The 16269-nt window shown below is 43.5% G+C and overlaps 1 protein-coding gene across 4 annotated transcripts in view; it reads right to left on the bottom strand.

Annotated features, from left to right (window-relative positions):
• Positions 1–266: 266 nt before the first annotated feature.
• Positions 267–16269, bottom strand: part of Ocln (occludin) — a 48521-nt gene continuing 32518 nt past the window's right edge. For all 4 annotated transcript variants that reach the window (XM_038322482.1, XM_038322481.1, XM_038322484.1 and 1 more), the window contains exons 6-9: positions 11099–11314; positions 8399–8570; positions 4953–4994; positions 267–1307 (exon numbers count right to left, since the gene is read on the bottom strand). In XM_038322482.1, coding sequence (XP_038178410.1) covers positions 1206–1307; positions 4953–4994; positions 8399–8570; positions 11099–11314 — 532 coding nt within the window. In that variant the 3' untranslated portion in view covers positions 267–1205. The remainder of the gene's footprint in view (positions 1308–4952; positions 4995–8398; positions 8571–11098; positions 11315–16269) is intronic.

Genomic DNA, 16269 nt, shown 5'->3' with positions numbered 1-16269 from the left:
TGCACACAATCAATTTGGTTTACGCAGTATTACCAACTAATTTTATGCTACTAACAAGAATCTTAATTTTAAAAGAACATCATGAATTTCCAGACACTGCTGTTGTATGAACATTATTCCATATCCAGACAGATTTGTTTTTTCGCTGCCCAAGGACTAGGAATCACTAGCTGGCGCAGAACCCAAGACAGCTCACACAACTGAAACTCCTGAGTCTAGTTCTGCACGGCTGACCACCACAGCACAAATGACACCAAACAAGCACATTACAGAACACCAGGCTTTAATACCTTACAAAATATGTACAAAACTTGAACGTTCCTGTGAAATACAATTCAAGCCATAATTTTAAATGTAATTGGATACTCTGATACAGTGAAAAGATCTAGAGGGTTAAAAAAAAAAACATGTAAACTATCGAGTATAAAGAGTATTTTAAAAATACACAAAACTCTAACCCTGGGTTTAAAATGATCTTTCAAAAGTAAATATATATTTACAACTTTTAAATTTCACACATTTGTTCATTTTACATGATCTTAGGAATCAGGAAAAATGTGAAGGCGAAATAATGCATGATCATTTATGTTAAAGTCAATACAAGAAGAACACCAGGAGGGAAGGTGGCCGACAGAAGGCACTGTACACTGTAGGGAATTACAAAAGGCAGGGAAAAGGCTGTGAGTCATAAAACAGACTTAGCCAAAACTGCCTCTGGGAAGCAAGCAGTCTCACTGAGGAGACGTCACCGCAGGGACCCAGCTTCCTCGCCTGAAAAGTGATTATAAATAAGCCACCTGAAGGGCTGCTGAGATGATCAAGAGGATGGCCTCCACCTGGAGGAACACACTTGGGTGGTAAGACATCATTGTCTGGCGTGTGAAAGCTCACAACACAGTCCACACCAGCACCTGTCTTTGAATTTACAACCTTGAACAACATTTCATTCTTAATTCAAGAATCAATGTGTAAAGTGTGAAATTCCTAATTGGAGTGTTCGGCCCAGTGGATTATCAAAAGCCATTTATAAAACGTTTCAATACTGACGATATGAAACCGATGTTATTAAAGCTACGGAAACTTGGTAATGATCATGAAGTTTTAACTTCCCAGATTAGAGTCCAAAGTCACTTTGCCTCTGAAGAGAGCTGCAGAGCCGTCAGGCGGACAGATCTGCGGCATCTCCCCAGCAGTAAGGCATCTGCCTAAGTTTTCCGTCTGTCATAGTCCCCAACCATCCTCTTGATGTGCGATAATTTGCTCTTCAGCTGCTTGCAGTAATTCCTCTTGCTTTTAAAATCTGCAGACTAGAAGGGAGAAAATGAATCGCATGAATGCAAAAATCTGAGTAATAGGTCTCCACAATGTCACTGGGAACATCAACTCACTCCAGGGCAGACCCCCAGCCAAGAGGAACTGGCCAGCACCAAGCCCCATGCTCTCTTGTTTTTGTGGACTTTTTGTTGCCAGTTTTTGTGTTCTTGGTTTTTTCCTTAGTTCCCCCCCCCCTTTTTTTTTAATGTTTCTTTAAGAGAAAGAGAGAGCTCGTGAAGTAGGGAGAGTAGACACTGAGGTGGAGAGGATCCCTTCCAACTGGGAGGAGTTGGAAGAAGGGAAAAACAACAAAATATATTGTATGGGAAAATCTTTAAAAGGAAAAACCAGGTCCCCTAAGAAAGCAGTGATAAATGAGAAGAAAATACTAGCCATAAAGAATTGCTGAGTATTAAATGAGTATGTTTAAGGTGTTCGTAATATCACTAACACAGGCAAACGGTACTTTTTCTACAATAATATGTTTTAAACTGATTTTTTTTTTTACAAAGGATATGTTTGTTTCTTTTTTTTAACTTTATTTCATGCACATTGGAGTTACAGACTGCTGTGAGCTGTCATGTGGGTGCTGGGAATTGAACCCGGGTCCTCTGAAGGAGCAGTCAGTGCTCTCAACCACTGAGCCATCTTACCAGCCCCAGGATATGTTTATTTCTAGAAATTTGTCAAGTCACCACATAAGCCTAGAGACCTTTTTGTTGGGGACTGCAGACCCTCAGACCCTGAAATTTCTATGACCCCTTGCCTGTCAGAGTAAACAACTTGTTTTCCTATCACGCAGCTGCTCTGAGCACGAGACCCTCAAGAGTTCCTGATAACAGGGAGGTGGTTTCTGGTGGACTTGAAGCTGAAATATTCCGAGAGCTAAGGCATGGCCATTAGTCAAGGAGAGCTGACTATAAGCTGCTCTGGAACACAATAAAATTGGCATTCTTGTTTCAAGAGTGACCAATGTCTCTGTTTAAATCCCCAGGCCATTGCCCAATCGCGGTTCCAGGTAGTGCAGGCGCCATACCTTTTTGCTTATAAATTATTTAAAAAAAAAAAAAAGTCAGGGGCCGTAATCGACTCCTACAAAGTATCCTTTGATCTTCATACATGTACCATGGCAACAAGCACCTACACACACACACACACACACACACCTGCATACACATGATAAATAAATAGCTTTAAAAAATTCCAGTCAATAAATTTGTTGACAGCAATCAACTAGAGAAAGGAAAACTAAACAGAGAATAAGAGACAGAAATATTCATTACATATTATTTTAAAGACTTTCCTTTTCGTTGAGTACATATGTGTGTATCGGTGTGTGGGTGTGTGTATACACATGTGTGCAGTTGCCCATGGAGGTCAGAAGAGGGTACTGGATCCTCTGGAGCCATTCCACGTGGACCCTGGCAATAAAACTTAGGTCCTCTGTCCCTATACACCTTTTTAATTGATTTCTATTGATTTTTATTGAGCTTTACATTTTTCTCTGCTCCCCTCTCTGCCTTCCCCTCCCCCCTTTAACCCTCTCCAAGGTCCCCATGCTCCCAATTTGCTCAGGAGATCTTGTCTTTTTCTACTTCCCATGTAGATTAGATCTATGTAAGTCTCTCTTAGTGTCCTTATTGTTGTCTAAGTTCTCTGGGGTTGTGGTTTGTAGGCTGGCTTTCTTTGCTTTGTGTTTAAAAACCACCTATGAGTGAGTACATGTGATAATTGTCTTTCTGTGTCTGGGTTAACTCACTCAAAATGATGTTTTCTAGCTCTATCCATTTTCCTGCAAAATTCAAGATGTCATTATTTTTTCTGCTGTGTAGTACTCCATTGTGTAAATGTACCACATTTTCCTTATCCATTCTTCAGTTGAGGGGCATTTAGATTGTTTCCAGATTCTGGCTATGACAAACAATTATGCTATGAACATAGTTAAGCACATGTCCTTGTGGCACGTTTAAGCATCCTTTGTATATATATCCAAAAGTGGTATTATTGGGTCTTGAGGAAGGTTGTTTCCTAATTTTCTGAGAAATCGCCACACTGACATCCAAGGGTTTGTACCAGCTTGCATTCCCACCAGCAATGCAAAAGTGTTCCCTTTTCCCCACAACCTCTCCAGGATAAATTGTCATCAGTGTTTTTGATCTTGGCCATTCTTTCAGGCATAAGATGGAACCTCAGAGTTGCTTTGATTTGCATTTCTCTGATGACTAAGGATGTTGAACATTTCCTTAAGTGTCTTTCAGTTATTTTAGATTCCTCTGTTGAGAGTTCTCTGTTTAGATCTGTACTCCATTTTTTTAATTGGATTATGTGTTCTTTTGGTGACCAATTTCTTGAGTTCTTTGTATATTTTGGAGATCAGACCTCTGTCTGATGTGGGGTTAGTGAAGATCTTTTCCCATTCTGTAGGCTGTCGTTTTGTCTTGTGGACCATGTCCTTTGCTTTACATAAGCTTTTCAGTTTCAGGAGGTCCCATTTATTAATTGTTTCTCTCAGTGTCTGTGCTACTGGGGTAATATTTAGGAAGTGGTCTCCTGTGCCACCCATACACTTTCTAAAACTGAGGAGGCAGCACGGTGCAAAGTGCCTACAAGGAGGGCTGAGCTTGGTATCCAGCACACACATAAAACCAGGTGTGCAAAGGAGGACCAAGCTCAAGATCCAGCACACACATAAAGCTGGGTGTGCAAAGTAGGACTGAGCCTGAGATCCAGCGCACACATAAAGCCAGGTGTGCAAAGGAGGACCAAGCCTGAGATCCAGCGCACACATAAAGCCAGGTGTGGTGGCTGTAGCTGTAGTCCCAGCACTGGAAGCAGGCGACAGGAGGATCCTGGGACTTCCTGGCCAGTCAATCTAGCAAAATAGTAAGCCCCAGGTTCAACAAAAGACCCTATCTCAAAAAATAAGGCAAAGAGCAACAGGGAACAGAGAGAGAGAGAAAAAAAAACAACAAAAAAAACCCACTTTACTTAAAATCATTATGCTCTATAACTACATTAAAACTTTTAGCATTAAGTCTTTTGAACACAAAACGTACTGTAAGTCAATGGTGCCTGGTAACATCAAGTGTCCACAAGGACAGAGCAGGGGCAATCTCAGTGGGGATGTAAACTAGCATATGTACTTGGAAAGACTGCATGACAGAATCCATTGAACCCAGACACATAGAGGACCAATGAACCTACAGTTTACTGACTGGACACCTACCAGACATGTGCACATTGATGCTGGATTATTTGTAAAACTCCAAAACTAAAGAACCAAATGATTGTTAACAATAAAATAGGTGGGCAGGCCGGGCAGTGGTGGTGCATGTCATTAATCCCAGCACTCGGGAGGCAGAGGCAGGTGGATTTCTGTGAGTTCAAAGCCAGCCTGGTTCATAAAGTTGAATTTCAGGCCAGTCAGATACCCAATGAAACCTTGTCTCAAAAAAGTTTTTAGAAAATCAGTATAAGCTGTAGCTACAAACAAATAAAATTAATGTTCCAACTTCTCAGTTATAATGCTCATATGTAAATAGCAGGGGCTTTGTCTATAAACAGTGTATATATACATGAATGGTGTAGTCGTTATAATAAACATTAAATAAAAAAGAATCTTAAAATTAGATACTTACTACTTTAACTTCCTTTAGTCTGTTATATTCATCAGCGGCAGCCTATGAATGAGAAAAAAAAGACAATGTTTATTGAAGCATTTTCTCTAGCATTCTTGCCTGGCGGTGGTGGTGCACGTCTTTAATTTCAGCACTCAGAAGGCAGAGGCAGGCAGATCTCTGTGAGTTTGAGGCCAGCCTGGTCTACAGAGTGAGCTCTAGGACAGCCAGGGCTATTACAAAGAGAAATCCTGTCTCAAAAAAACCAACCAAACAAACAAAAAAAGAATAGCATTCTTTGGAACCCGAGAGACGGCTCAGTTGTTGAGAATGTGGGCCTTCCAAGTATCTAAAAGGGCAAGCAAAACCCACACACGAGTTTTACACTGTTCTTAACAATCACAGCTCAGTGAAACCTCCCCTAAACTGTCTAGGCCTTGGGCTGCCTCGATTCCCACTCTGAGCATTTACTCAGTCGTTTGTACACAGAATGTGAATATAGTGTCAGCCATTCTGTCTACTGCGTTCAGATGGCACTTTTCTGATGAGAATTTTAATTCTCTGTCAAGAGGGACATAGGATTTTATCTTTCTAATCTTAGCATTTCAAAATAATCAAATATACAGTAACTGATTTATACATGTTGAATAAATTGAGAAAGGCTTACCAAAATATCAGATAAAAGCTATAAGACAACATATAAATCAAAGTACAGTAGCAGCACACAGTTCAAAATTGAGAAGCAGATCATCTCAACTGAGAACTGTAAGAAGAACTCAATGAGAACAAAGCTGCGAGCAGCATACGGGGTGATGGCGGAAGTTTATTTACTAAAGCTCAAGACAGTTAAATGGCCCCCCAGCACACTACTGTGGAAGTGTTCTCAGTAAAATCCTGGCAGACAATTGAAATGTTTTAAATTCATACTCTCTAGCAAAACAGTTTCATATTCTGGCATTTGTAGTCACTGCATAGGAACACACATTTTCAAAGCATTATATACCCTTCACTAAATTATGACAGAATCATCAAATTGAAAACTGTACAGCTACTTTTATGCATAAACATTTTAAGAAGTCAAACATGATGGCACAAACTTGAAATCCCAGTAAGTAGGAGGCAGGAGGATACAGCGTTCAAGGTCAATCTATGCTACAGAACCAGATCCTGGGGGCTGGAAGATGGCTCAGAGGTTAAGAGCATTGCCTGCTCTTCCAAAGGTCCTGAGTTCAATTCCCAGCTACCACATGGTGGCTCACAACCATCTATAATGGGGTCTGGTGCCCTCTTCTGGCCTGCAGGCATACACACAGACAGAATGTTATATACATAATAAATAAATTAATTAATTAAAAAAAGAACCAGATCCTGTGTCAATAAAAGAAGACATTTCTTATTGATACGAAACAATAACCACAAACCATTTCTGTGTAAAGAAGTAGGAAATAAACAGTGCCAGCCAGCAGGGAGCTTGCCTAGCACGTTATCTATCAGCAAAAGAAAAGACCAGGAGGCTGGAGAGATGGCTAAGAGGTTAAGAGCACTAACTATTCTTCCAGAGGTCCTGAGTTCAATTCCCAGCCACATGGTGGCTCACAACCATCTGTAATGAGAACTGGTGCCCTCTTCTGGTCTGCAGGCATACATGCAGACAGAACACTGTATCATAATAAACAAATTAAAGAAAAGCCAGGAGTTCAAGCTCACCTGAGCTAAACAGCAACATATGAGACCTTGTCTCATAAAGATGAGAACCCAAAGGATGATGGGAAAGGGACATAGGGAGCAACCAAAGACATCCCCATGGTCAATTCAGAACAATTATATTGGTAACTATCACATAAAGCTTGAGCTCAGTGAGAAACTGGCTCTAGAATCAGGGCTGCCCGTCCCCTTCAGATCAAGTGTGTTTGTGCTGTGTCCTCCAAAACCCCATATCAGGGAATGGACTCAACAGCCTCAGACTGTGTGACCATGAGGGAAGCAAACAGCAAAACAGCCCAAGAGCAACAACGTGTCCTTGAGAAGAGCTAGAGAGTGAACAGTTCCAACAGAGGCGACTATTGTTTATCCCACGATGTAACAGTGTTTGCGGGGGCTCCCAGAAGCTGAAGTTCAGCTTGGGAAGCTCATGGATGCAGAGAAAGCTCAGTTAGAAACAACAGCTTTAAAGAGGCTTCCCAATGTCTCTGCTGGATGTCTGTAAGACTATGACAAAGTTACCTCCCTGCTGTTATTCTTCTGCTGGAGCCTAACTCAAGAGGACAGCAGCTCAGCCCTGGGAGTCTTTCAGGAACTTCAGCTGGCTGCCTTAAAGGAATTTTCCCAGTCAATGTTTGGTGAATGCTTCCAGTGCCTGCTTAATAATGCTTTCTTGTCTTTCTCTTTTCTTTTATTTTTTTGGGGGAGGAGTGGGGGAGTTCAAGACAGGGTTTCTCTGTATAACAGCCTTGGCTGTACTTGAACTCACTTTGTAAACCAGGCTGGGCTCGGAACTCACAGAGATCCACCTGCCTCTGCCTCCTCAGCGATGGGATTAAAGATGTACATTACCACACCCAGCTTAATTTTAATTTAAATTTTTGCATACAGGTGCTTTGCCTGCATTCTAAGTTTGCACACATCACTTATGCCTGGTCACTAAGTAGGCCAGAAGAGGGCATCAGATACCCTGGGTACTGGAGATAGAACCTCAGTTCTCTGGAAGATAAGCCAGTGCTCTTAACTGTTTGGACTGTGTCTGCCTGCCTGCACTCCTGGCATTCTCTTCAAAACAAAGCTTTTCTGGAGTATGTGGTAGAAATTTAAGGGGGTCCCCCACCCCCCATATAGCTCTGGCTAGCATAGAACTCAGTATGCAGACTAGAAGGGCTAAACTCAAAGAGATCTTGCCCTTTCCTCCCAAGTGCTGGGATTAAAAGCCCCATCTAAGGGATATACTTTTATGCAGTCAATTTTGAATTGAGGTTTTTGCAATAAAAATGAATTGTATTTATAAAGAGAAAAAATTAATATGGCCAGGTTTTTTTTTTTTTTTTTTTTTGGTTTTTCGAGACAGGGTTTCCCTGTAGTTTCTAGAGCCTGTCCTAGAACTAGCTCTTGTAGACCAGGCTGGCCCCGAACTCAGAGATCCGCCTGCCTCTGCCTCCCGAGTGCTGGGATTAAAGGCGTGTGCCACCACCGCCAGGCTGGCCAGTTTTTTTTTTTAATAGAAAGGGATACATTTATGTATCTAGATTGTTGCTTTGTAACTTTTTAATCAATTTATTTATCATGTGTGCATGTGCGTGTGTGTTCTGAAGCTAGGCAAGGTGGGGCACATGTCTGAAATCCCAGTCTTGGGAGGGGAAGACTCAATGTTGTCCTCAGCTACACAGTGAGTGCGAGGGGAGCCTGAGGTACGTGAGACCCTGCCTGTAAAAACAAAACCAACAGGACAGAGGAAAGAAATGAGGCGTGGTCTTTACCATGTACTCCTCGCTCTCTTCTCTGTAGTCATCCAGCTCTCTGTCTAGACGGGAGAGCTCCTTATTGACCTCGTCCAGCTCAGCTTGTAGACTCTTGTACTCCTGGAGCCCTGAGTCAAAGTCTCTCTTGTAGAGCTGTCTTTGTTGATCTGAAGTGATGGGTGGATATTCCCTGAGAAGCAGAGGAGGACACAGTTACATGAGCACCCTTTGTGCACACACAAAAAGCGGGTGGTTGGGTCTGGAGAGATGGTTCAGGGCTAAAGAAAAAGCTGGTGCCTTCCCTCAAAGGCAACACACTGGTAAGGAGTATGGAAGCATGCCCTCTTGTTTTCTGTCGTGTCCTAGGAGACAGAGGGGGCATACAATTAAATTCTATGAAGAACTATTCAGAGACTGTACGGGTGTGCGGCCTATAGCACCTGTCACCCCATCAGCTGCACAGGCACCTAGTCTGAAGTAGCTAAGTGGTTGTCAAGGAGATGTCCTCCTGCAAAGGAGAACATCATTTGGTCACAGGGCGGTGCTCTCTTGCTAAACGTTCTGGATAAACCGTCTGGAATGACTTCAGACCTAAAGATACAGCTCAGTGGCAGACCATTTGCATACACCACGCACAAGGTTCTGAGTTCAAACTCCACTATCACACAAAAAGAATAATCATACTTTTTATATTATCATTCGCTTTAAATAAACACTCCTCATGTCTTTACAAATAAAGGCGAAAGTCATGAAATCTAAGGCTCCCTGTCAATAAGAATGCGCTAATTCTCACTAAGGGTGCTACAGGGTAATAGAACACTTGGGTTTAAAGTCTTAACACAAATGCTCAAGCACTGCAGAACAGCTGGCTGGGAGTGGCTCTTTCCTGCCACCACCTACCATCTTCAGCCCAGCTTATTTGTTTATTTTTGGTCGTATTTTTCCCAAGTGGAAACAGCTTATCTTGTTCTGCCATTAGGAAAGTATGCATTAAAAATGTACACACAGAAGCTGGAGGCGTAGCTCAGCACTAAAGTGTGTGTTTAGTGTGTGTAACATCCTAGGTTCAATCTCCAGCATTAAAAAAGCAAAACCAAACAGAAAGAAACAAACAAAAAAAAACCTGTGAAAACATGTTCATTGCATAAATAATCTGGCAAATCATGAAAATATGATGAATTAATGCTGGAATTCTGAAGCCAGGAAGATGGCTCTCTGGGTAGAAGTGCTTGGTGTAAGGAGAGGAGTAAGTGATTGAGACTCCCTCAAATTGTCCTCTGACCTACACACACACACACAGACACATGCACACACACAGACACATGCACACACACACAGACACATGCACACACACAGACACATGCACACACACACAGACACACAGACACATGCACACACACACGCACATACACACATACGCAGACACATGCGCACATACACGTACACACACACGCACATGCACACACACATACACACACACACACATGCATGCACATACACGTACATGCACACACACACAGTGCCCCATCCAGATAAAGAAAATGTAATAAGCAATCTCTAAGATGGATTCTGTATCTCTGTAGCTATTCCTTGTATAGGAAGCTGACACATCAAAACATCCACATGGAAAATACTTGGAATTATTTCACAGGAAGATGAAGCTTCACGGAATATGGGACTTAAACTTCAGCTCTAACAGTCAGTAAAATGTCTTCATTTGACAGACAGAAAAATTTTATCTTTTAATTAAAAGGAATCAGAAACTTGAGATTTCTCAGAGTTTTCAGTTAGATGCTCCATTATACAAGTTAGACCAATAAATACTTCACAGATAGATGAGTAAACCAGTCAAAAGGACTCTTGTGAGCAAAGAATGCAAAATATGAAAATCATAAGTAAAAGATGTCAAGCTATGCACACTTCTAACACCTTGAGAAGCAAGGTTTAAGAACCAACATTCATGGTGCAAACATTTCTGATGAGCGGGGCGGTGGTGGTGCACGCCTTTAATCCCAGCACTCGGGAAGTAGAGGCAGGCGGATCTCTGAGTTCAGACCAGCCTGGTCTACAGATTAAGTTCTAGGACACTCAAGGCTACACAGGAAACCCTGTCTCAAGAAAAAAAAAATGTCAGACGTCTGTTCTAGTGTCAGACACCTAACAGGAAAAGGCTACATAACACACATCACACCTGTGTGTGTTTGGTGACGGTAGACTAACACAAGACTAACACAATAACTTTGGTGCAACACTAAACTGTTTCCTTAACTGCTTACGAAACTGTCACAAGAGTTCTTTGGGTTAAACTTTAAAAGAAACTCAGGGACTCACCATGAAAGTGTAACTTGAAGGAAAGCCTGTGTGACTTGGAAATTTTATAATCAGTCCGACACAGTTTCCCTAAACCCAAGTTTTATTTCTTTGAAAGCCTTCCTTGAGTGTCTACTGGGAGAAGAGCCAATTCGGGGGGGGGGGGGGGGGCGTATGTGTGAGAGAAACATGGGTACAGCCAAATAGACCCCTCCGCTTCCGTTTTATAAAAGGGCATCAAAGAAAAAACGCAACCCCAAAACTGTTTCCAGGTCTTGGGGGCAAAAAATGAGATGGCAACATGACCCCAGTTTCAAAGGCAACAACCCTAAACCTACGTGGTCGATAACCACCCAGATAAAGATAACCAGACGCTTAGGTGGCTCCAGGAGAGGAGAAAGGCCCTACCTGACCCAGTCTTCCTCCAGCTCGTCGCAGGACTCGCCGCCTGTCGTGTAGTCCGTCTCGTAGTGGTCTGGCTCCGTTCTCTTCGGTTTTCCTGCTCGTCCCTTTGTGGGAGCCCTTTTTGAAGGTGTCTCTAGGTTCCCACTACTGCTGTACCTAGGCTGCCTGAAGTCATCCACAGGTGAGGTCAGAGGAAGCTCCTGAGCCACTTCGGGCACCCTAGTGGAAACACGGGCCACTCTCAGAGACCGATGAGTACACTTTGACTCTGCCACCTCCCTCCGGAAAGGGCAGTGAGACACCCACCCTCGGGGGCACTCATCCGAGGAGCTCATCTGCTGAGCACAGATGCCTGGCTTCCTGCATTCAGTCTGGCACTAATTCAGAACTCTCTAACACACAAGTAGCTTTAAAGCTTTGATTGGGGGAGGGAATCCGTGCTTAAGCTTCTAAGAAAAATGGATCTCATGCTTCCTTTTAGGAAGTTCAAACAAGAAGTGTTTATCTGGCCTGTGCCAGAGACTTACTCTACAAAAGGCTGTTAGGAAAATGAGTACAATTCTTTCTACAGGTTCTTCCAGTCCCTGGAATGCGGTGTGAGGACAAAGATACAGCTTATCCAAAGGAGATGGCTCTTTGCAACATTAATTTTATGATACTGCATACAGATTATCAAAGTTTGGAAAACTATAATATTTAAACTAAAATGCTTCCTGGTTTTTGAGTGACAAATACCTGTCACTCCAGCATTCAAGAGGTTGAAGCAGGAGATTCTTTGGGCCATGCTGGGTGGGCTACACAGTGAGACCTGTCTAAACACCCCCGCAGTTCAAAGGAATGCGTTTATTAAGTATTCTTTTAACTCTCTCTGTGTTGATATTAAAGCCACATAGAATCAACAGGAGGTTTACTAGGACACTCATTATGTTTCTAATGTAATTATTTCACGTTACATCAGATTTTAAATTGCATGCAATGTTCCTGCCACAAGCATGAAAACAAAGCCCAATGCAGCAATAGAAAGTAAGGGTTGGGACAAGCATACACTGCTTCTGAGTAACAGAAACGGCTTTACTTTGCTCTGTAAACAGCAAGAACAGAAATGAACAAAGGAAGGGCTAGGCTTTCTAAGATATCAACCTGGCTATTCAAATCCACTATTTAAAAGGTCTGAAGCTTTTGTCCCCTTTCTCACTCTTTTCTTGTTTCCCTTTGTGGCTGATGCTCAGGATTGAACCTGGGGCCTCATGAATGTTAGACAACCATCAAGCTGTTTCTTTTCCCCCTTTCAATTGCTTCCAAATTACAGAATCCAGAAGCTGAGATTCTATCTCCCAGGCTGACCGGTTTCTAGGGCCACTTACTACTACTTACGACTACTGTCAGGGCCTTGGCATTCTAACCACACTTACGCTCTACTGACCCTAAAGCTTTGGGGGGATGGGTGTGCGGTTGGGGGAACGCAGGTGGCGGTATTTATTTCTTCTGTCAAAATCTATCCAGCCAATGTAGCTGTGTTGTGTCAATGCTATGCTTCCATGGGTGTCAATGACTGACAAGCTCTCCGACACGCTACCGCAACACCAGCTACGGCGTGCGCTTTGTTGCTTTGGGGCGGTAAAACAAGGCTTGGCTGATGGCTTGGCTGATGCTCACTCTTTGCTTTGAAGGGCTCAGTTGGTTTTCGTGACAGGGTATCCTGCAGCCCTGGCCTCAAATTCACAACATTGCTAAGGATAACCCTGAACTCTTGATCCTCCTGCCTCCACTTCCCCAAGGGTTAGGACTACAGGTATGTACCACCATGCCAGGCTTCAAATAAAACCTTTTTGAATATGGCTGGCCTATTTGAGGGCCTCTGCATCAGCTCCTGCCTCCCGGTTCCTGCCCTGCATGAGTCCTGTCCTGACTTCCTTCATTGGTAAACAATGATATAGAAGTGTAAGTCAAATGAGCCCTGTCCTCCCCAAGTTGCTTTGGTCATGGTGTCTCACCACAGCAATAGTAAGCCTAACTAAGACAAGTTGTTACTAGGATAATGGGGCATTGCTATGACAGACCTGACCATATTGTATTGGGTAGGATTGGGTCATTTATTTCAGAGCTCAGTCAGCTGTTCTAGTGGAGCTCTGAAGATAAGAATGTTGTTTAGAGCAGGGTAGAGGATAGAGACCTGGTTGGTGACGTTTCAGAGGGAAGCAAAGATTCAGGAAATTCATGTAAAGAATCTGTGGGTTCTGGTCAGCTGGGGATGAAGAATCGGGAGTGATTAGCAAGAGACCAGAACCACTGAAGTAAAACCTTTGTTTTACTGGGATCATCAGTGCTGGTCAGCTGAAACTGAGAAATGAGTGGTGTTTAAGAAGAGACCAGCATCACTGAGGTGAAATCTTCAGGGAAATGTTTCCAGAAAGCAGAGAGAAGCTGTGTTCCAGACGCGGCCATGGTTGTAGCTCATGTTGGCAGTCAAATTTGGCAGTGTAAGCATCACCTATGTCATGGAGCAGTTAAGGTTTGGCACCGTGAGAGGCCAGAAGAGGACTCTGGTGAAGACACAGCCTCGGTAGCAGTCAAAGGAGGGGGACTGAAGGCATTATGCAGAGAAGCTGAGGTTCAGCAACACAAAGAGCACCTAGGTGAGGTAAATGTATAGCCCAGTTGCAGCAGAGACCCCAGCATTTTGGAAACACCAGCCATGAGATGACCACAAGAACAGCAGTAGCCTTGGAGTGGAGCCTGCCCAAGCTTACAAGACAAACTGAGTGTGTGGCAGAGAACAGAGCAGAGCTGAAGAATGCCCAAGCCTCTTGGAGGAGCCCAGAAAATCGTGAGTGAATCCCAGATACTGAACATTGCTTTGATGTCATTGTGACTGTATCCTGGTGTTTCCTTCTGGGAGGGAGGAAGTATTTACTTATTGTTTATTTTACCCGAGCCCACGGTCGAGAGACTGGCTTTTTAAAGAGTCTTTAGGTTTTAAACAAGCTTTAGATTTGGGGGGGGGGGGTGGAGACAGGATTTCTCTGTGTAGCCCTGGCTGTCCTGGAACTCGCTCTATAGGCCAGGCTGGCCTTGAACTCGCATAGACCTGCCTGCTGAGATTAAAGCTCTGGGATTAAAGTGGTGTGGCATCATGCCCAGCTCACTCAGGGTCATTTTTTGTAAGTTTGGAATTGATCCTTCGTTCTCACACACTCCCCTCACCTGCCTTTGCTGTTCCGGTTGTGGCCTCTGAGTAACTGTTCCGCGTTTTGCCCACCTTTGTTGGCAAACTCTGTGAGAACATGAAGATGTATTCCCAGCCAGGAGCACTTAGCTCAGTACTGTACGAATGACTGAAAACAGATTTACAAGAATCTACCTTTTCTAATGACACGCTATTAGTGAAGAAGAAGAAACAATGTCCAGGGCTAGAGAGGTAGCTTGGCCGTTAAGAGTGTTTGCCGCTCTTCCAGACGGCCCAAGTCAAGTTCCCAGCACCCACATCAGAAAGCTCACAATCACCTGTCACTCCAGCTCCAGGGGACTGGACACTTGGCCTTCACTGGTACCTGCATTCACGTGCACACACACCCCCCCAAACACACAGATAATTTAAAATAAAATATATTTTAAAAATATTATTAGAGAATTATTCTTTGAAAATTTCATGCAATAAATTTTGATTATATTCACCCCCTATTTCTCCCATAACTCCTAAAATAAATATTTTTTTTTTACAGATTAAGCTAATAGATGGTGATATATATTAAATTATTAGTTACTTCAAGACGGAGTGAGGTATGCTGGGGAAACAGCACTGATGAACTGTGAGGCTTCACCCATTCCAGCAACAGGGAGAGCATAAAGGAGACCCCACTGATGGAGGAGTGTCTATGTGTTAGTTTCATTATTAATAAAGAAACTGCCTTGGCCCTTTAAGAGACAGAAAATTAGGTAGGTGGAGTAGACAGAACAGAATGCTGGGTAGAAGGCAGGGGGGAGACGCGTCAGGCAGTCGCCATAGTGAGTCGCCATGCTTCTCCTCTCCAAGATGGATGCAGGTTAAGATCTCTCCTGGTAAGGCACCCCTCGTGGTGCTATATAAATTACTAAATATGGGTTAAAGCAAGATAAGAGAATCAATCAATTAGAAGCTACAGATAACGGGCCAGGGGCCAGGCAGTATTTAAATGAATACAGTTTCCGTGTAATTATTTTGGGCAAAGCTAGCTGGGTGGCGGGACACAGCCCCGCTGCTTCATTCTACACCCCATGGTTCGGATGGGGTCCCCGCATATCCGTCCTGAGTTTAGTTACGCCAGTCCCTAAGATGGTGATGTCTGTCGGGCTGCACTGTGGACCCTGAAGCAGTGGAGCCCACTGGGAGGCTTTTAAGGTCAATAAGAGTGTCTTACATGGTGACTTACAACCATCTGGTGCCTTCTTCTGGCCTGCAGGCATGCATGTAGACAGAATACTGTATACACAATAAATAGATCTTCTAACAAAAAAAAAGAAAAGAAAAAGAGTGTCTCCTTTCAAGAGGACCGAAGTCCATCTCAACCTGTGACTCTCTCTCGTGCCCCTGCCATTCTGTTATCTGCACCACGAGGCCCTCACCAGGGCTAAGCAGGTGCCAGTGTCCTTACCTCCCCAACTATGAGGTTTACAAAGTAAACTCTGCCTTGGGTATTTTGTTAAATGTTGAAAAACAGGCGAATAACCAAAATTCTGGGCTTCAAATCATGTTTTCTGGTTTAGCAGACGTGTGTGAATAGAGCCAATCGACGGGCAACCTTTCCTGTTTATGAGACCCAATAATCACGAGCAAAGGGAGAAAACCAAGTCGCCTCACACCTCTGCTCAGCTAACTTCCACACTCATTCTGAGCACAGAACCCTATTCCTCCTGAAAAGCCACATATCCGGCCTTTCAATATAATTAGCAGATGAAAGGGGGTCTCATCCTCCGCATCCCGCATTTCCAAGTAACACTTATGCCTCTAGCAAAGATCACTGTAAGAGGAAGCAGGGTTTGTGGCCCTCTTCCCTGGTGCCAGTAGGTACTTTTTAAAGAATGGTCCTGTCGCTTCTCGGCCTTGTGATTCAAACAGTGTAAAGAAGGACGGCACAAAGCAATAGGCCTGCTGGAGGAGGCCGCTTGTTCCGGCTGCTCAGCTCCGAAATAATGCG

The sequence above is a fragment of the Arvicola amphibius genome, chromosome 3 (genome assembly GCF_903992535.2).
Source record: "Arvicola amphibius chromosome 3, mArvAmp1.2, whole genome shotgun sequence".
Classification (NCBI taxonomy): domain Eukaryota; kingdom Metazoa; phylum Chordata; class Mammalia; order Rodentia; family Cricetidae; genus Arvicola; species Arvicola amphibius.
The sequence above is the reverse complement of the archived record's forward strand: the minus strand, read 5'-3'. Positions and strand labels throughout refer to the sequence as shown.